The 18,995-nt window shown below is 52.3% G+C and overlaps 6 protein-coding genes across 6 annotated transcripts; 5 read left to right on the plus strand and 1 right to left on the minus strand.

Annotated features, from left to right (window-relative positions):
• Positions 1-2,389: 2,389 nt before the first annotated feature.
• Positions 2,390-3,463, plus strand: MFIFM68171_04917 (ribonuclease H; the record flags this gene model as incomplete). The annotated part of the gene is made up of 2 exons (XM_071060337.1): positions 2,390-2,859; positions 2,914-3,463. 2 exons carry the CDS (start codon positions 2,390-2,392, stop codon positions 3,461-3,463), a joined length of 1,020 nt encoding a protein of 339 aa, XP_070916438.1.
• Positions 3,464-5,421: 1,958 nt separating this feature from the next.
• MFIFM68171_04918 (uncharacterized protein) lies at positions 5,422-6,537 on the plus strand (the record flags this gene model as incomplete). The annotated part of the gene is made up of 1 exon (XM_071060338.1): positions 5,422-6,537. One exon carries the CDS (start codon positions 5,422-5,424, stop codon positions 6,535-6,537), a length of 1,116 nt encoding a protein of 371 aa, XP_070916439.1.
• A 1,246-nt stretch (positions 6,538-7,783) lies between these two features.
• On the plus strand, positions 7,784-8,992 carry MFIFM68171_04919 (uncharacterized protein; the record flags this gene model as incomplete). The annotated part of the gene is made up of 1 exon (XM_071060339.1): positions 7,784-8,992. The coding sequence occupies one exon, from the start codon at positions 7,784-7,786 to the stop codon at positions 8,990-8,992; it is 1,209 nt and encodes a 402-aa protein (XP_070916440.1).
• Positions 8,993-9,416: 424 nt separating this feature from the next.
• MFIFM68171_04920 (uncharacterized protein) lies at positions 9,417-10,358 on the plus strand (the record flags this gene model as incomplete). The annotated part of the gene is made up of 1 exon (XM_071060340.1): positions 9,417-10,358. One exon carries the CDS (start codon positions 9,417-9,419, stop codon positions 10,356-10,358), a length of 942 nt encoding a protein of 313 aa, XP_070916441.1.
• A 1,987-nt stretch (positions 10,359-12,345) lies between these two features.
• Positions 12,346-13,837, plus strand: MFIFM68171_04921 (uncharacterized protein; the record flags this gene model as incomplete). The annotated part of the gene is made up of 5 exons (XM_071060341.1): positions 12,346-12,435; positions 12,493-12,561; positions 12,643-12,954; positions 13,030-13,614; positions 13,673-13,837. The coding sequence occupies 5 exons, from the start codon at positions 12,346-12,348 to the stop codon at positions 13,835-13,837; spliced, it is 1,221 nt and encodes a 406-aa protein (XP_070916442.1).
• Positions 13,838-15,847: 2,010 nt separating this feature from the next.
• On the minus strand, positions 15,848-17,745 carry MFIFM68171_04922 (uncharacterized protein; the record flags this gene model as incomplete). Its single annotated transcript, XM_071060342.1, has 6 exons — positions 15,848-15,916; positions 15,997-16,332; positions 16,410-16,717; positions 16,786-16,975; positions 17,026-17,451; positions 17,605-17,745. The coding sequence occupies 6 exons, from the start codon at positions 17,743-17,745 to the stop codon at positions 15,848-15,850; spliced, it is 1,470 nt and encodes a 489-aa protein (XP_070916443.1).
• Between the last annotated feature and the right edge of the window lie 1,250 nt (positions 17,746-18,995).

Here is an 18,995-nt window from a genome sequence, read left to right on the forward strand (position 1 = left end):
TGGAGTGTCGCTCAACAAGGAGTAGCAGGGAAACCAAAGAGGCAATGCAGAAATAGAACATCACCTTAATACCTGGCTGTATCCATCGGTATAGACCTCCCTGATTTTAAGTTGCAGTTCAGGGGAGAGGCGCCTAACGCTCTGCAAAGACTGGTGTATTGCAGCTTGTTACTCCGGGGTCAGTAACTCGGTGGTTTGGTTTGTAATATAGTTCCTTAATAGGGCTGAGCAAATCGCTAAGCCGATAGTATTGCCTAGGATTCGGATCTATATAGCTGAACCTATAGTAACAGCTGGATCGACTTGATTAGCAGCTACTTAGTACTATAAAGGACGCCATATAGTAGAATTAGTAGGGACGAACCTATGTCCTTTAGTTGACGATTATTGGTACTATTATTAGCACGGTGCTTGGATTAAAGCCGCATCCGAGGCCTATAATAACTTGGAATCCGTACTGAGAAGGCGGAATATTTAGGTCGGATAATTCGAAGGAGCTGGCTATCACTCCGACGCACGAGGCACCGGGACGCTTCGAAGAAATAGAGTTAGGTTAGGCTGAGTTTAGTTTCGACTAGTTTCAGGAGCCAGCAATCTCCCTATATCCACAGACTCTAATGCAGGTCCGGTAAGTGGCACAGAAGATTTCTCCATCCTTACCAGCCTTGTCCTGGCTCATCCTGCCGCCAAAACGGCGCACTTACACTACACCGTAGATAATCGCTGCGTTGTTGCGCCTTCAATGTTAGCAGCAGGACACGTAAGAGTATCGTATTCCGAGGCGTCGAATTGCTGTGTGTACAATATCATTGGCACTAATTATTGGGCTGATTCGGGTTGTGATTCCCAACAGCAGGTGTATACCAGGTACCCACGGGCAGTGTCCAAAGCTGAAGCAGTTGGCCGGCCTTCTTCCCCGGACTCCATACACCCCAAGGGCTCAAGGTTAGTCTGCCCAGAGGTGGGTGGAGGCAACGCGGTGATTCCTCGGACTTTACCTAAGAATGTCAGAGAAGCCCCGCCATAACGGTTCAATCCAGCCGTTTGCCAATTCCTCCATATCGTAATCGAATTATTACCCCGGCCAGATACCCCAGGATAGGAACATGTCAGCCCACATCCCCGCGTCTTTCAGAAGAAACACAAACCCTCACATACCTTTATTTTAGCATTCTTGGCGCCGGATCGAGGAACACATGCAGGGCCCCCCTAATTACAGCTCAAATTGAAGCCATCACAAGGTACTTTCGGCGGTGACCGTTCTCTCGGGATTGTTTTGCCGCTTAAGGGTCCCAGCCCGTGTATAAAGCAAATCTTCCGTAAGCTCCATGCTTGACTGCGCGGCCATGGTTCGGAAGGATACGACACACAATGCCTAACAGTTCTTTCCATCGTGGGGGGAGGGACGGATGTGCTCTCTTTTGACTTGATCTACAGTGAGAGCTAACGATATTGTGTGCCATTCATTTCAGCTGCACATTGAATTAGCAGAATCGACAGGCTGGCTACTTCGCAGTATCCATGTTGGAAAAGTTTCCCGGGAGGCTCACGTGAGATGCAGATCTCTGCAGGTAAGGTTCGCGCGCTTCCCTTTAGCGTCTTGGACCTAACGATTGTGACGAATCCAGGTACCCAGACTTCTGAAAGGGTCGCGGAAAGGTGTCTCAACGATAGGTAGTAGATTTGGTGAAGCCAGAAGGTTCATGACAACTGATGGCTCAATGGTAGCTGTGGCTAACAAGTTGTATTGCTTACTGGGGAGCCTCCTTCTGTTGGCTCCCCGAACGAGTGACTATACAGACGAATTATCTCCGAAAGTGGTGCTCTGTCCTGTTGTAAGTCCGTCGACAGAGCACAGTTTCCTTGTGTCGTGATTGGTTGTTCCGAGTGTGCTCCGTCTCTAGCTTTCTTCCCAAACAGAGCACCCTTCCCTACGTCCTGATTAGTTAACGTAGCGACTCGCCAGGGTTCCCGCACCATGACCGGATTGATCCGTGACACGATACCTCTCCTTCAAGGTCGACACCCCGACGACCTCCAGCTGTCTAAAATTTCCTTAAGTCCGTATGCAACCTTGGACACTAGTGAGCCCCCCCTGCTTTCTTATTGTGTATTTTGAATTTGCCTTGAGGAACGAAAGTTCTCTATGCCCCAATCCCGCGAAAGAAAACCCCCCAAAACAAGCTAATATTCACGTGATGTCAGGTGAAAGGTCACCTGACGAACTGCCCTTCCCCTCCCAGCCCCGGGCTCCCCCACTTCGTTTTCCAATCCCACATTAATTATCACCGGCGTCACCTTTTCTCCATGCCCGCAATCCATTTCCTCTTTAGTTTCTCACAAACTTCCCCAAGTTTGCTAACTACACACGTCGGAACAACCCGGATCCATGCCTCTTGGGTGGTATCTAGCCCAGGGGCTAATACCGCTCACCCCAAGCAGCAGCGATGACGAGGAGGGTCCTTGTGAGCTCCCGAACGGCCGGCTGGTCTGCGGTCCCCATGGCCTGGTAACCTGCGGGAAATGCTGTGTAGACTACAGCTTCATGGATGACGTTCTTAGTCACGCCAGCGAGGACGAGGACGAGGACGGTGATCACCCTGGTTCGGAAGTTGAGGCTACCGACTTGGATCTAGCCGCCGACGGCTCGAATACTACGGGCCCCAATACACATCGCTCAAACAACCAGCCTATTTTCGTGGAAACCCCTCAAATTCCCGCCGACCCCCTCGATGCCTTGGGCCCTAGATTGCGAAGAGGGACCGGTCGGGCCTTTCCCACCAAGTTCGTCCCATCATCGGCTTCAGTAACTCCTTCAGAGTTATTCTCTGGCCAGAAGAGCCATATGCTTATTACTAGGCAAGTAAATGCATAGTTAATAGAAGATGATATTAAGCTAATATAGTCTGTCAGATACACTTTCCGAAATGATGCCGGCAAAGTCCTCATTCGCACGGACGGTGCATGTGTGGACAACGGCCAACCAAACCCAAAGGCAGGCTGGGCTTTCTGGCACGGATCTGGTCCTTCGGGAGAGCTACTCGTCGCCTCTGGCCGCCTAGAGACGAAGGGACCTTTCGGCGACGATAGCATTCAGACCAGCAACCGGGCAGAGCTCCGCGCTGTCATCGCAGCCCTGCGCTTCCGATACTGGCCCGGTGAGGGGTTCCACACGCTTGTCGTCGCCACCGATTCCAAGTATGCGGTTGAGGGCTCCACCAACTGGGCCAAGAAGTGGGTCGAGAATGGCTGGACAACGCGCGGAGGGGCCGGCGTCAAGAATAGGGATTTGTGGGAGGTGCTGCTGGGTGAGATCGAACGATATAAGGACGAGGGGATGACTGTTGAGTTCTGGAGAATCCCGAGAGAATGGAACACCGTTGCTGATGCAGCTGCGAAGGAGGCTGCCGCCGAGGTAGATGCACCCAATGGGTGGAGAGACGTCATGGGGATAAATTGCTAGATTAAGAGATGGCGACACGACTTGTTAAGTCGACGTACCCACTTTGCCGGGCACTAATTTACATATATAGTCCCGAAAACCCATCATTTTAATGTTAAATAAACATAAACCTTAGCAAATAGATATAAAATAAAGACAAGGTAGCGTCCGTATTTACATTTTATACGTATTATAGATTTTTAATTGAGTTTTATTTTATTTAAAATTCAAAACAGTTAGATTAAAGTTTGGCTTTAAAATTTTTAAGTTACTATTATATCTAACCCTAACGTGAGGTTGTACTAACTGGGTTTAGCCATCCCTCCAACAGAAGACGGATTCGATACTTGTCTTCCCTAAGCTACGGAGCGTGAGTGTCTCCCTAGCCTTTGGCAGCTTGTTATACACAAGTGCGAGTTAGAGGACTGAGAAGGCGTCTTTTCCAAGATATTGTCAACTAGTGTGGAGTCAACCACGGGAAGACCCAATCATCAGGAAATGTCGTGGCCGTCGATTTTCCATAAAGCGACTTCCAGCGTGTAAATCTAGCTCCATGATTGCGACCTGGCTCAGTCCTACTTCTCCTTCTGCCCATTCGATTTATTGGTTGTTGTAACCACCACGCTCAATTATAGAAGCTTCCAGCGCAAGCCTACCTAGTCAGAAGCTCAAGAGTTCGCCAACCATGGCGTCAGTCTCCTCTCTGATCGCCCATCCAACTTTCTGAGGTTCGAGACCATTCGTCAAAACAAATAGCTCCGCCTGTGGCTTACGATCACAGGGGCCCGGCCACGGGGGCTTGTACTCTCTTGCCTGGAATTCCCCGTTTCCTCTCCAAGATCAACAGGCTCTTTAGTGCATATCAAGCCCCACTATAGTGTCGACCGGTGTTCTGGTACTCCTCTTCTACTCCTAGGAGTACTCTCAGCCATATTGGCGGGGCGATAAGGGGAGATTCTTGGCAGAGAATTGGCCGTGGATTGGGAAATCGGTAGCCGGGTCCAAAAAGTCTTACTGGGTCGCCAGAATAGTAGACCTTGCCGTTTGAAGCCATCGTCAAGCTGGCCAAGATGCTATTAGATTATTTTATCACCCCCCAGGACCATCGGCTTTTATTGCAGGCTCGGGTATTTCTAGCTGTCGCCTATTTCATCACCCTCAACCACTTGCCGGCGTCCGTGTATAACGTCCCTGAGTGGTCGAAGTGTATACCGCCCATCTCTTAAGCCTAGGTCAACATCAGTGTGGGTTACACTGGAGCAAACCTGCCTAAACATACAACAACCAACTGTACACGAGTTATTCTCCCTATATTAGTATACGTAATACTCATACAGACGATCACACTGAGTCTTACACCAATCTACCAGCGCAAGAGCCTCAGACATTCAGGGCCATGTCAAATCTGCCTGTCCGGACGGGAATGATTAAATTTTCTTCGCCTAGGCCCGTGACATGGTGAAGAGGATACCCTGAAAACCGTGGTAGATTTACGCCAGTTGTGGCTTACCACCGCTTATTTACACCCTCCGCTCTTCTGTTACCTGGGGGTGTTCTCAACACTTTGCCCCACGCCCCCAAGTATGTATGGCATAGAATGCATTGGTACCTAGTGTACTGTATTTCGGCTTCGGTCAACTTTACAAGCACTGAACGTCTCAGCTACATGACACACCATGCATGTACCCATACCTTTAAAATCCCTCACAACGGTGGCTCGCACAACCAAACTAAACCACGCCACACAGAGTTGGGTTTCGGCAAGGCATTTTCCCCGGGCAGTCTCATAATTCAACTCGGATTCATGAGTTCCCACGAGTCTACGAGTTGTTGTACACAATATAGGTTGAGAAGACATATAAGTTAAGTTATATTTATATTTTATCAACCCTAATCGCAGTAGTAAGACTCTTTCACTCTCACCTTCCACAACCAAGCCACCCTAACCAAATCCTGAACGAGAAAATAAATAAATAAATATGGCTGCCCCCGAAAGCAGTCACCTCTGGGGCCTCGACGTCTCCTCCTTCATGGTCCTTATCGGCGAGAACGAGGAACCCTCCTACCGCCTCAGCCAGCGCTGCCTCCTGCAATGCGTGTCCGGCGTACCCGTGGCCGGTCTACAAAATTACATCCGGTCATACGATCTCCTCCACGGGCCCGGGACATCTGTTTACTCTTACTTCTCCCCCTACGGCTGCAAATCCGCTCCGCTGCGCAACATCCTCGTCACCAACGCCATCAAGCACGCCAAGCTGCTCGAGGACGAGCGGTACACGGTTTTTCAGATTCCCAGCAGTACTACTACGACGCCTAAACCCCACGTGTGGAAATACCGTGTGCTACTGTTTGTCTGGATTGCCTTAACGTGGTTCCTCTTCGCGGTGATTGTTGTCTTTTCCCTCCTCACGCCCTACACGACATGGATCGGCCTGGCCAACTGCGTCGTGCTGACAGGTTGGTCGGTCTTGATAAGAGTGGTTGAGTATTTCAACATTCGGCCGGCGCCGATTTGGGAGGGGAATGTGAATAACCCTGACGGGCCGGACGCGGTGTTCATTATGGGCCGGAGCAACTCGGCGGTTGTGCTCGAAGGGTCAAGGCGTGATGTGAAGCGGTGGACAAGTCCCGAGCTACGGTACGCGGCGCGGCCGCTAGGGATTCCGGCGGCGGCGTGGCAGTGGTTTACGCGTGTGGGGAGTGCGTTGGTGCTGGCTTTTATCTTTTCGAGTATTCCGAATGGGAGTACGACTGATCAAGTGGCGTTTATCATGTTGAATGTGCTGGGGCAGGTGAATGTGGTGGTGGGGCAGGGATTGAATAGTCGGTGGCGGCTGTCGGAGTTGGTAATGGCGGAGGAGACCAGGGAGGCGACGAGGACGCATGTATATGCGAGGTTGTTGAGGAGATTTAAGCAGGTGGATGAGGAGACGGGGTGGGTCGAGGTGTCGGGAATTCTGCCCAAGACGGAGGTTTGGGAGGAGTGGAAGCGGGAGGTGGTGGTGCAGGAGAATGTGGGTCCAAAGAAGTTGTATATTTGTATTGATGAGAAGGTTAAGGAGCCGAGGCTGGAGAAGAATGGGTTTGCCTGTTAGGTCGCAGTCGGATTCGTCGGGTTTGATCTTGATATACCGTTATTATATACGGTTGGGGTTATACAACGCTAGGGTAGGTAAAGAGGCGGAGTTATCGACACACGCAAGGAAAGGAATTAGTAGAAACAAAACACAGATTACAGCCTCTAACAAGATTCGAGTTCTTTGCTGATGAGGCGCTCATCTCAGCTCAAATACCGTGTCAGGAACACCAAGATAAAACTTCCTCCGAAGACCCTCCCCATCCATCATGCTGTGAACATACACCTCGCCCTGGAACTCATAGTAAACCTCCTTGTTCTCGACGAGATCTTCCTTGACGTTTTTGTACCGCCCTGACCCTTCCTTAGCTGCTTCTCCCCTGCTCCTCCCGGCAGCCCGCTGCTCAGTATCCCTAGCACTCTTCAATGCCTCCTTAATCATCTTCTCATAACCTACCCACCTTCAGCACCATCTAAATAATGTCACATGATCCCGCATTCCAACGCCTCGCTGGACCGAAGGGCCATGACTCATTGCCCTCGGATCTGGTCTAGATGAGCGAAAATGATAAAGGCCATTCAGCAATCCCTCTCGGTGGGAAAGAGCCGTTTTGTCGAGAGCAATGCGTCAGCTCGCCACGACGCAACACAACTTTCGGTTTTCCACGGGGAAGAGGAGCAGAAACTCAAAACACGGGCCCCAACCCCCACCTAGTAGCGCTTTCATTTATCATCTTGATCGGCTCAGTAGATGTAATACACTGTGGCCTATCAGTGCACCTCACCTCTAGTGTAGCCGTTGCATCTCGAGCTCTCGACCCGTCGGATTATACAATCAGGGATCAAAAAGGTAAGGTATTATCCAGTTCGCCCCACTTAGTCCCATTTACCGGCGTCCAGAATATGCCGTGCCTTCAACCAGGAGGCTTAGAGTGCGAGCGTTACATGAGCCGGTCTGTGAGTCCGATCCCTCAAATCAAGTCCATGCGTGGGGGGTTGCCAGCCCCTTAACTAAGGTACCCTGTCGCAAGGGGTTGCATCACCATGCCGAATTGCACAGCTACTCCAAAGAGCAACCAGCAATGTGGCTTAGCGAGTTTGCGTTGCCGCCAGTACCTGCCGCACACACAAAACAAATTCTCACAAAATGCGACAAGACCGCTGTGCTGATTGAACTGCTTCCCACCTGCCGAAGGCAACGACACCCAGCGAGCCCCCAGCAACTACAGTACTAGTAGTTCGGCGATAGTACCCCAGAACTCGAAATGTCGTTCCCATCGTGGAGCGAGACACTCGAATCCTTCGAAACACCCGCTACTACTGCTAGTCCCCGCTCATCAGGATGCGACCTCTCCCCCGCCGCCGGCGCCTTCAGTGCCATCCTGTCCGCATTCATCGGCTCTGTGATGAACGGTCTCACAAACGGCTGGTTCGTAGCGTTCATGACGGGCTGGATAGCCTGGCTTGCCATCTTTCGAGTTCTTATGGGCGGAATATACATGTTTCATCACAGCATAACCAACAGTTGGGGTCCGGGGTGGCCCAGGAGCAAAGACTTCGTTGACCCTTCCCCCATGCCCATTCCCAACTACTCCCAAGGCGGTGCTGGGTCATACAGCCACCTCATCGCCGAGGAGAACGTCTATGCTAGTGGGTGGCAGGCTATTCCCGCCCCGGGACAACGAGGAGGGGTGGTGATCGCGCCGAAACCACCAAGTTACCGCCAAATGGCGAAAAATATCTGGCCGCCCCCCGCCGTTGTCCGCGGGCTGGATCAGGCGTCCGTCAATCCCGTTCCTCTGACGGGGCCTGGAGCCCGGGAGAACGCCATCATGGCGCCGCGGACGGACCTCGACCGCGGCGTTACCGCGCTCGGATGGATTGGTTTGGCGTACACGGCGCTCTTCGCCCCCGCGACGCAGATCTTGTTTGTCGCCGCCAATGCGTCCCGGCACGATATTGGCGCGGCGAAGATTGTCAAGGGATTGACGGTCGCCGTCACGGCGTTGCCGCTGTGTATTGACTGTCGCGTGCGATATGCGGACTCGCTCAGGTGGGGAAGGTATGCTTTCAACCTCTTCCTCAGTCTCAGCTGCTTACTACAAGGCGCCATCTGTGCGACCCTGTTGGTTACCGGGCTACTCGATCTGAGCCGGGGGAGTAGTTCTCGCGGGCCCCCGCTGCAAATCTTGGGGCCCGTATACGTCATATTTGCCTTGATCTGGATGGCGGCGAGCTTTGCGGTGTTGCCGATGCGGGATGGGGGAAGAAAAGGAGCTGGTAAGACGCACTGGGCTGGGTATATCTTTGATGCGGGTATCGGTGCTTTTGCGGGCGTGTTTTTGGCTGCTCCCGCCATTATCCTCTACTCGACCGCCACGTTTGGAAACAGCTCGAGCGGGGTGAGTGATCTTGCGGCATATCTTAGCTGTGAGAGTCAGATATGGAGAAAATTTGCGGCTGTTGCACCGTAGCCGTGGAATGATATAGGAGAGGTGTAGCAACAGGGGATCACGACTCACCCCATTTCATTTCAAGTGTCTTACAACTTCGATCACCTCGTTACTCCTTGGCGGTTTCAAGTACGGACTCATTGTCGACAACCTCCATCAGTGCGCTGGCCGGCGTCCAATGTGCAAGTAGCTCGGCAACGATGTCTTTGCGACCCCAGAAACACGCAAGCATGAGGGCGTCCTGCCATCGGAGGTGGAGGACTTGGACCATAAAAAACCATTTTATGCAGGATACATATCGTACCCGCGCTTGGACAGGGGTAGGCATTGGTGGGGCGTCGCAAGGCAGCAGCACCACAATCAGCTCCTGGTACACCTGGGCAACCTACTTACCAGCCAGTTTGACCCTTTACCGCCTTCCCGCAACGCGTTAGGGAAGTCCGAAATGGCTACTACGGTGGAATACCCACCACGGCGGACCCGTCTTCAGAGAAAACAGCTGCAGGCGGACGTCAAGAGCATCAAGCTAGACGATGATGATACGGCTGATCCAAAAGCGACAAGAGGTCCAGATGCTCTCATTACCATGCTCCCCTTCCGCCCGCCGCGGACCACCACCCGGCTCTCCGTGGCTGATCACAAGCTGCTACTACGCAAGCAGGACCTCCTCCGGAACCACGACATCCTCGTCCCCCCCGACATCCGCCGCTCCGGCTCGGGCGCCGACGCCGTCGCCGCCACCCTCGTCTTTGCCCAGCAGGAAGCTGGCACGGCCGTGTGCATTCACCCCTCCGGCCTCCTGCTGACTTGCTCGCACTGCGTGGCCGAGACTGCCGACGAGCTCGATCTCACCGCGGTGCACTGGCTTCTCTTCGTGTCGGGGACCATCGTCGGAGCTCGGTGTGTAGCATGGGACGCTCGGCGGGATCTGGCGCTGCTGCGGATCACGGCAGCGACAACTGCGGAGCAGGAACCGGAGGGGGGCGCACGTTCGTTTCCGGCCGTTGTCGTCGCTGACCAACCGCCGCCCATGAACGCGAGGCTGGTGTGCATCGGGCACCCGGGGAGCGAAGATCTGGAGGCTGGACAGCCCGGCATCAAAACTGGCTACGACGTGCTGCACGTCAGCACGGGCGCGTTCCGGGGCTACGCCGAGGGCCAGGACCTGCAGGATAACTCGGAGATCGGAGCGTTGCAACACGATTGCTGGACGTACTGGGGTCACAGCGGCGCGCCGCTTCTTGAGAGGGAGAGCTGGAGGCTCGTGGGGCTGCACTCCTCATGGGATGATCAGACGGGGATGCGGAGGGGGGTCCCGTTGGAAACCATTAGGGAATTCTTGGAGAGGAACTTCTGGGAAGTTGCGGACGGCCAGAAGGACCAATAACCTCACAGGAAGGACAGAGGCTGGTCTACCCGTCAGATCTACGCTGCGGCGGAGAACTTGAGACAGCAATTCGCTTTTCAGAGGGTCAAAGATAGATAATGTACTTAGGGACTCCAGGAACATCGAGAATCCCATCTATGCTGCCTTGACCTGGACGTCCGCTCCGTTCCTGTCTCCTGGTGCGTATGTTCTTCTCGGCACGGCTGTTTGCGTGACATTGTTTGTAGCTCTTCTCGACGTCGTGATGACGTCCTCGAATGAACGTATGTCTTTGCAAACTTTCGCGCTCGGTTTCAGGTCATAGCTTGGATGCGTCGGTGAACGTGGGGGCGTCTCGGCCACGATCTAGGGCCTCCGCTGATGCCATCTCGGAATCCCTCGGCGAAACCGTTCAACCTCTTGCGCGATCAATCTGCGACTGGATAGCTTAAACAACTGAGGTAATTAAACGATTCAAAGAGGATTGTTCTCGCTAGCAGCCACCGTTACTCTACTAATATTGCGTACGCCTTGATAGAACCGATACCAACAGAAGGGTGTACTGCTGATCGGTAGCTCTACGAGGCGGTAAAAACATTAGTAGTAAGATTTGCTAAAGGCCGCTCCTCTATAGAGTACGGAGGTTAACCTAATTATTATTCTTCCTGCAACGCTTTACCCAAAATAGGGTATGCTGGTCTTTCTACTGCTCATAGAGGAACCGTACCTTATAGGCCGAATAAACTTACATCAACAAGTAATAGAAAACAACAATAGTACACGCCAGTTTAGTTGCAAAAGAAAGGAAGGCCGTATATAAGGCGGTGAAGACTTCGAGTCTTCGACTTCGGATTCGTGCACTACTACCCCCTCCCCCCCCCTTCTTCAGCTTCTTCGGCCTCTAGCTCTAGCTGTTAGGCTAGGCTATATCTATCAAACGGCCTAAATCCATCAGCGAGCCCAAAAACTTCCTTAAAGCCTTATGTTCCAGGGGCCTCAGCCCTGTAATACAATACACAGGTCTCGGTGGGTTCGAATTTGAGTCCTTGGCTAGATTCTAGGCTTCGGTGATATTCGACACAACAAGGTGCTCCACTATTTTCCGGCCTTCTCAACTTCAGTAGAGGGTAAGGAAACCTGGGATCCCCTGTTGGAAAAGGAAGTCCTGTAGGTTAATAGTCCCTACTCGCACCTATACTAGCAGGGAGCTCTGGCCTTTGGCAAGGTCTTGGTGCTTCCGAAGTATCTTATCGGTAAATAGTAATTTAGGAGGGTCTCCGTCGGCTAGCCTAGTAAGCTGGCCTTCGGCCTGTTTTTTCCAACGCTCCTCTAAGCCTTCTTTAGTGCCTCCTCTATTATAAGACCCTGATCCTGACCCTGATTCTGGCCCTGATCTTGGTCCTGATCCTGGTCCTGCCCTTGATCTTGGCTAACCCACTAGCTAATAGTAATAGCAGACTTTTTGGCTGTAGTTGGTTGCTGTGATAGTAGAGGTCTACATCACTAGCTTCGTCTCTGGAACCTCCTTTACGGCCTGTTGTAACCCTCCTGAATCATGAAGCTTGGTGGGCGCATCTGGGCCTTTAGGTCTGGCCCAGCCTATGGGAGAGGGGTATGTAGCCAGGTTTCGAAGTCTGCGAGCCTCTTGTTGAGATAGAGGTCCAGTGGTTGTACCTATCTGATGATATATACGTATCTAAGATATCGCTTAACCTTTAAGAAGATTAGGTCTAAAGGGCTAATTTATTATACCCTACTCTAAGTAAGCTACTATATCTAATAGCATTATTAGTCCTGATTAAAATTGTTTATTCTATTTTATTTAGCTTCTGTTGTTCGCAACAACCTCAGACTAGCGCGCCTGAGCTTTGCCTATAGTATATGGTTACAGTCTCGCACGGGAAACACTGCGTGCTTGCTAACCCAACCACCGTCAACCCAAACTTTAGTCCGTTCCACCAAGCGCAGCGCAGAACGGTCTAATACGGCGTCATTTTCCTGCGACATCATGTCATCCGATTCTGAGCGGTATACCTGCGACGACTGGTCATCTTTCTCAGATGGACAAGAGTACGATGGCAAGCAGCTACTTGCTTTGGTTAGCAGCGGCAGCAGCCCATTCAGTGGTTCGTAGGATGTGAACATTCCTATTAAGAAGATTGAAATTGCCGTCGGTTCGACAGTCACCGACATTCCCATCGTGACCAGAGGCTCAAACAACCTTGTAACTATTTTTATATTGTCATGTTACCGTAAGTGGTATCCCCAGCAATAGATGCTGACCAAACTCGGGCGTCTTATTTAGGGACTCCACTGCAAGCTATCAGTTCAACGCGAAATCCTGGTTCGTCTAGGACGGAGCGACGTTAACATGCCCAACTATGACGGTTTTGGCATGGATTTCCTGCTGGGGGATATGACGTTCGAAACAGAAGTCTACGGACTCTTGGAGCATTCCGAAATCCCCGTCTCCCGGCTTCTGTATTTTCGCCTTCCGGCCCAGTACCCTGGCCCTGCCACGGATGTACCGGCCGACCTGGCTGGTCAACGTGTCATAGTCTTCGAGAAAGTAGATGGACGAGACAATGTTTGGGGCGGCCTTAGCGTCGAAGGCAAGGTAACTCCCGCCTCAAAAACCTTCGCGGTGCATTCATACACTCGCTAACAGGAAGCGGCTCACGACCCAACACAGCGAAGCGTCCTCACTCAAGCTCCCCGCATCCGCGCCTCCCTGTTCAAGTTTGTTGTGCCAGCTGATTTCGCCGAGACATGGTTTCTACCTCGCACATTCAAGTTCATGCCCAAACAGCTACCTTTGCCCTTCGCACCCACACGTGAGTTCTGGACCGCTATTCTCCGGTCCAAGATTGAGGCTACTATTGGTGAAGAGGCCGAGACGATAGGGTGGGAAGATGATAACAACATCGTCGGCCCGAGGGCCGCCAAAGCCAAGCAGTCCCTCCTACGATTCATCTCGCACCTGCTCCCCGGTGGCGTGGAAAACGAGTGGCTTTACCGTCCTGTTCTCGAGCACGGGGACTACGGCGTCCACAACATGTCTGTCATGGTAGATATCTCAGGCAAACCTCGCGTCACGTCCTTATACGACTGGGAAACCGGCTATCTCGTGCCTGCCATCCTCGCAGATCCAGAGATGGCTGTCTTTGTTGATCTGACAGCCGACGAGAGTGGACGGCCTCGGATCACAAGAGTCGACGGTGATGTGACCCCTGACTACTGTAGTGAATACATGAATTATGCAGCTTATTATCTCAAGGTAAGGGTGCGTCTCAAATGGGAACTCCGAACATCCCGTCTCACTTGCTATTTCATAGGACTTGTACAGCGGAGCCCCTGGGTTTCAGCGGGCCATAGTTGCAGGTGGCGATGTCCGATATCTGTGGTTTGCTCTCAAGAACTGGAGAGGGGAGGAGCCAGAGGAATTTTTTGGAAGTCTTGGGGATTGGGCTGACCGTAGAATATCCGAGGCTGGCGCGTAATCAAAGCACTAGCTTAAGAAGTGGGCGGTTGGTCTCAAAAAGCTTCATCCACCAAAATCACTCTCATCACATCCTCTCTCAACCACCTTCCCACCTCGGTACTGCTGCGTAGGTCCCCTTGCTCGAGTCCTAGCCCCGCTCCATGTCCTCTGCTACTCCTAGATGATGTTCCAGAGGACTCCGGGCAACTGCGATCATTGCTTTCCGCCCTGTAACCCGCCTGGAACTTTCCAATAGCGGTCTGACTGTGATGTTAAGGCTTGCAGACACTGCATCAAAGTCTCGCCAACAGTAAGGCATTCACAAGGCGGCTTCGGGTGCAGCGTGTGACGCAGGTAACATGAATCTGAAAGCGCAATGTAATGTCCTTGGCCACATAGGTGGTTTTGTGGAACTAAGCCACACGAGAATTACACCTGCGTTCTCATCTCTCCGCATGCCTCTTCAGTTTGTTTTGCACATGTCCTTCGTTGGCCTGGCCTAATTAGCTGGTACGTTGTAAAGCTATATATTCCCGCACATTTCGTGAACGAAATCCATCAAGAGCAATGAGCACCACGCTAACTGCTCTCAGTTTGACGAGCAACTTCCAGCAGCTCACTCTCCATTTCGACACTTTGTATCTGACCCGTAGCGGATGAGAGGAATGCAAGAATCCAGTTTCCGAATCCCTCAATACAGTGTTGCATAAGCCATCTCGGTGGTTGAGGAGTCTTGGACTGCCTGGACGCTTGCTTCTCAGCCCGAATCAGCTCTGTACCGAGTTCTGCCAGCTTGAACCCGAACCTTTTTCAACCGCATTGGAAGAACCCTGAGTTGAGGGTCGCTCTACTTCAACCCCGAGAATACCCCCAGCGGATGAGAGGGGAAACTGTGAGAGGTGGATTGCCTAAAGTGATGCGAAACTTCAACTGTACGTGTCAGTTGCACTAACTGACACATCTGTCGCACATAGTAGAAACCTCGGTTATACCTGGAAAGTGGATATCAGAAACAAGCAAGCCTCAAAGTCGTGTGGCAAGCTGCGCGGGATGCTGAATGACTAAGTAAGAGGATTGACTCCCAGCAAGCTTTATCAGGAGAATATTTCGCGGCAGGCAGTGATGTATGGGAAGGAGAGAAACGGACAAGCTCCGTATCACGAAAGGAACGCCATGTTTCATGCGAATTTTGGAGAAGTGGGTAACGGTCTTTCATCAGGTCTACTATATTTTAGATGTGTTGAGCAACCATCACGCACCCAACGGTACTTTTGATATAAAAATCACTTTTCGACTCCCGCCCGGCCGAGTAACTAAGGTATCCTTTGTTCAGAACAACACCATCCCCAAGCCATGATGCGGCCGAGGTTGATTCTGCAAGGCCCGATAATGAGTGGTAGCCACCGGCCGCCACCCGTCAGACGGCGCCCGCCGGACGCCTTTTCGTCGTCTGGCTCGAGTCCGGAGCCGAGGATGAGCTTGGTCGTCGGCGTTTTGATTGGCATTGTTGCCGATCATCGATGGGCTGCGGCAAGCTTGTTGCACCACTGAAGTTGAGCACGTCTATGTCTGTGTTGCAGTTCATGAGGGTATCCTGGCCAGGAGGACAGGTGTTGAGAGATGGACCCTCACTCGCCGGCGGACTGACCCCTAACGGCTGGTTTTGCTGAATTGAATGCGAAGGCCGCGGGGCTGTCAAACCCCAGGAATCAACCCTGCCCAGAAGCAGGTCGTTAATTTCGAGAAAAGGGATCTCGGCCTCTAGAACTTCGGAGTGACGCTGTGGTCGGAATCTGGAAATCGTTAGCCGGCTCGTTCCAAGGTCTAATTAGAAGCAGAGAATAGGTAGGTCACATCCAGAGTTGAGGGGGTCGGTCCCGTAACGAAACATCATGATCGTATTGGGGTTTGGGTAGTGTTGTTCAAAAGCAAAGCTAATGGTTGCTCTTGGACGTTTGGCTTCTGCAATCTACTTGGCGAAGTCGCCTTGGTTGTCCCTCGCGTGGCTACAGCAGCGGGCGCTGGCTAACTACTTGTGCTGGTTGATGGACTGGAATGCAGCTCTGGATCGCTCATGAAGCTTGCTGAGGAAGTTTCTCTGTAAAATCTTGTAAGTCAAAGTCATTGAGCGCAGCGGGACGGGGAGTTCGTGGTTTGGATGGGGGAACCAGCGCTTACTAAGTTCGTCAGGCTCGTTGCAGTGAAGTTCCGCTTCTCAAATTTGTGAGTAGCAGTAAATATAATCCAAAGAGCGCAGCAGATGGTGATGGGGTTGTGGTGTTTGTCGGCCTTGCTCATGGACCTGATTGTCCGGTAGCAGAGTTCTTGAATGAGCGCTTGGGCACGGTGCGCAACCGAGTATGTGAGCTCAAGGACGAGATCTTTTGCGGCCGGCAGGCCGATGCCGCGGGGGAGGCCGGCAGTGAGCAGGCTCAGATACAGCTCGTTTCCATCCCAATTGAGCAACATGATGATCCAGAATGCACAATTCCATGCACTGGCCAACGTTTTGCGCTCAAACCCGCATCATCCACATCAGTTGTTTGGCTACCTGACATTGTTACTATGCTGCTAGAGAGAAACAAACTCACATCGGCCTCTACAAGGTTCCGTATGTTGCAAGATGGACGCCGCCGGCCAATGAACCCGTCCAGCTGAATTCCGTCGAGCGCTGGGGCGACGATGTTGGCACCAGATGCTGCTGCTGCGGTGGCAGTAGTAGCGAGTTTATTGATTGCCACTACCGAGCTCGTCGTAGAGTAGGGTGAGTAAAACTCCCTGTCGTCGATGTAGCACACTAATTCGCCACCAAATAGAGATTCAAGAGAACCCCCGGGTCCCAGATGGGAAACTCGATCGACTTCCCCACGCAACGCAACCAAAAGGAGCTGCGCCTCAACTGGAGCATAACGCGTCAGTTGTTTTCTCGTCTCAATCACGGGTTGAAGGCGGGGGTGGAAATCTTACCAAGCTCGAAAAACATGATCTTGGGTAACGACAGGGTCTCATTCGGTTCGACAAAGAGCTGGAGCGGGTCCGCTGCGCCGTTCATCCGGTCTAGCCACTCCTTGGCCCGACTCCGAGTATTCTCGTCCACCTTTGATTCTAGATGCTGGCACCGGCTACAGACAGACCTGACGGTGCCATCGCACTTTGACTACAATCGTATTAACATTGGCCAACATCGGGATTGACATAGGTCCGAACCTTTGGCACGCCTGCAAATCTGCAGGGAGCACAGCGAGAAGCGAATGATTTGACCTTAGTCAGTGGCTGCCTCTCTGCGCCGATTGCGGTAGGGTTCCGTTCGTGTACCGCTGAATTCAAGTTGTTCAGCTCAAGATCTTCTTCCTCGATGAAGACCTTCCCTTGTCTTGGCAAGACTAGCGCAGTACCGGTGCTGTGAACCTCTTGTTGTTTCTCGGCTTCGCTATTCGGCTCCCAAACCCCACTGTCCAGCAAGTAAATAGAGCGATGTCCCAGGGGGTCAGGTGACGGATCGTTGGATGGAGGCGGAGGCGCGTCTTCATGGAGACGCTGGATTGAGGCAGGCGTTTCGTACTGAAAGAGTGCGGCAGTAAGTGGCGGCTCGAGTAGTAGGTTATCCGTGGTGGGAACGCCGGATTCAGTGTCCTGGATGTGTCAATGCTGCTTCGGAACTAAGACAGCTGCAAGGGGAACACAGCTTGTAACAACTGAGAGACTGTTAGTCTCCAAGGCCTCCCCCCAAACGTTTTGCCACTTGCACATCAAATCGCCGGGAACTATTTGCCCACCATTATCAACTAAAACATCAGTTGAGTGTTGCGGTGGCTGCTCTCCGTCGAAGGCAATGACTTCGTCCCAATCCGGATTGCAAGGATCATCATCCCACCCCTCTGAATTTGCGGCCCAGCCGTCAATGTTGGAATCCTCGTTTGGGTTCATGCTGGGATTAGCTTTGTCTCCGGGTACTGTACGTGAGGCTCTGAGTCAACAGTATCGTCAATGTCAGCACAAGATGGTCGGTCAGCCCTTCGAGGACAGTCGATCACTTGGTGACAACTCTTTGCACCGAAATGCCGAGGAAGAAACGGCTTTGGATGAGTTGAGCTCGCCATTTTGTACTCTACAATGCCACAAATATGGAATGAGTAAATGTGTTGCAAATGCAGCTAAGCCATCTGCGGTCATGCAACTAACGCATGAGATACCGCCAACGACCCCGCTTCTTGTACGATCTTAGGGAGCTGGAACCACATATGGTCGATATATGAATCATCTCTCTGGCAACCAATCAATTGCCATCGTCTGTGACGTTTGAGGCCGCGACTCGAGTACCGGGGAACTTGGGAGGCTACTTAATTACGCTGCCGTACCCGGGCCCAGGATACTGCCTCGCGTTCGGGACTTTCTTCACCTAGGGCACCTATAAGTGCCGAACTATGGCCCATCTTGGCTATTGAGCATCACAAAGCTTGTTGGGGAAGATTAGAATGCGTTCAGATAGTCATCGTGGTCATCGTGATCGTGAACGGTCCATATGCGGGTAAATTTGAGGTTACACTACTCAAAACCAGCTCATAAAGCGCAAACCTGGATCGAGACACAAAATCTATGCCATTATGACCGCATTCCGCCATTGGACGACGAAATTGCCGCTCTGTGGGGTGTCGCAGCGAGCCGGGAAAGGCCACACGGTCGGGCCGGTGCGGTCACATTCTCCCCAGAGTGCCCGTCACTGGTATGCGGCTCTAATACTAATTACTTCCATGGCTAACGTCTAGGTTCGTTCATACCTTGATTCTCAGCTTAGTAGGCTCCTCCTCAATGTCCCATCAGCTAGCTAGCTGCCTCCGGCATGGCTTCCCGCCCTTCTCCCAAGAGCCGTGCTCTCCAGATTGGCCGCTTCCAACCCCCATCAGAACGAGTAACGGTGGGAACCTTCCCCATCAGTTTTCCGCTTAGTGTGTCTTCAAGTTCGACGTGCGGAAATCAACGATGTTTTCCAGGTGCTTCCGACGACACCTCGGCCGATGCATACACCAGAGATTGCGTAGAGTGGCCTTGGAGATCCTCGGGAATAAGACCGAGTTTGACGGAAGAGTCCAATCGAGAGTTGCGGTGCACGGTTCGGCTTGGCCCGTGTTGCCGCAGGCGTAGAAATTGCTGAGCGGAAGTAGTGTAGACTAATCAAC

The sequence above is a fragment of the Madurella fahalii genome, assembly GCF_045866475.1.
Source record: "Madurella fahalii IFM 68171 DNA, scaffold_2, whole genome shotgun sequence".
NCBI classification, from domain to species: domain Eukaryota; kingdom Fungi; phylum Ascomycota; class Sordariomycetes; order Sordariales; genus Madurella; species Madurella fahalii.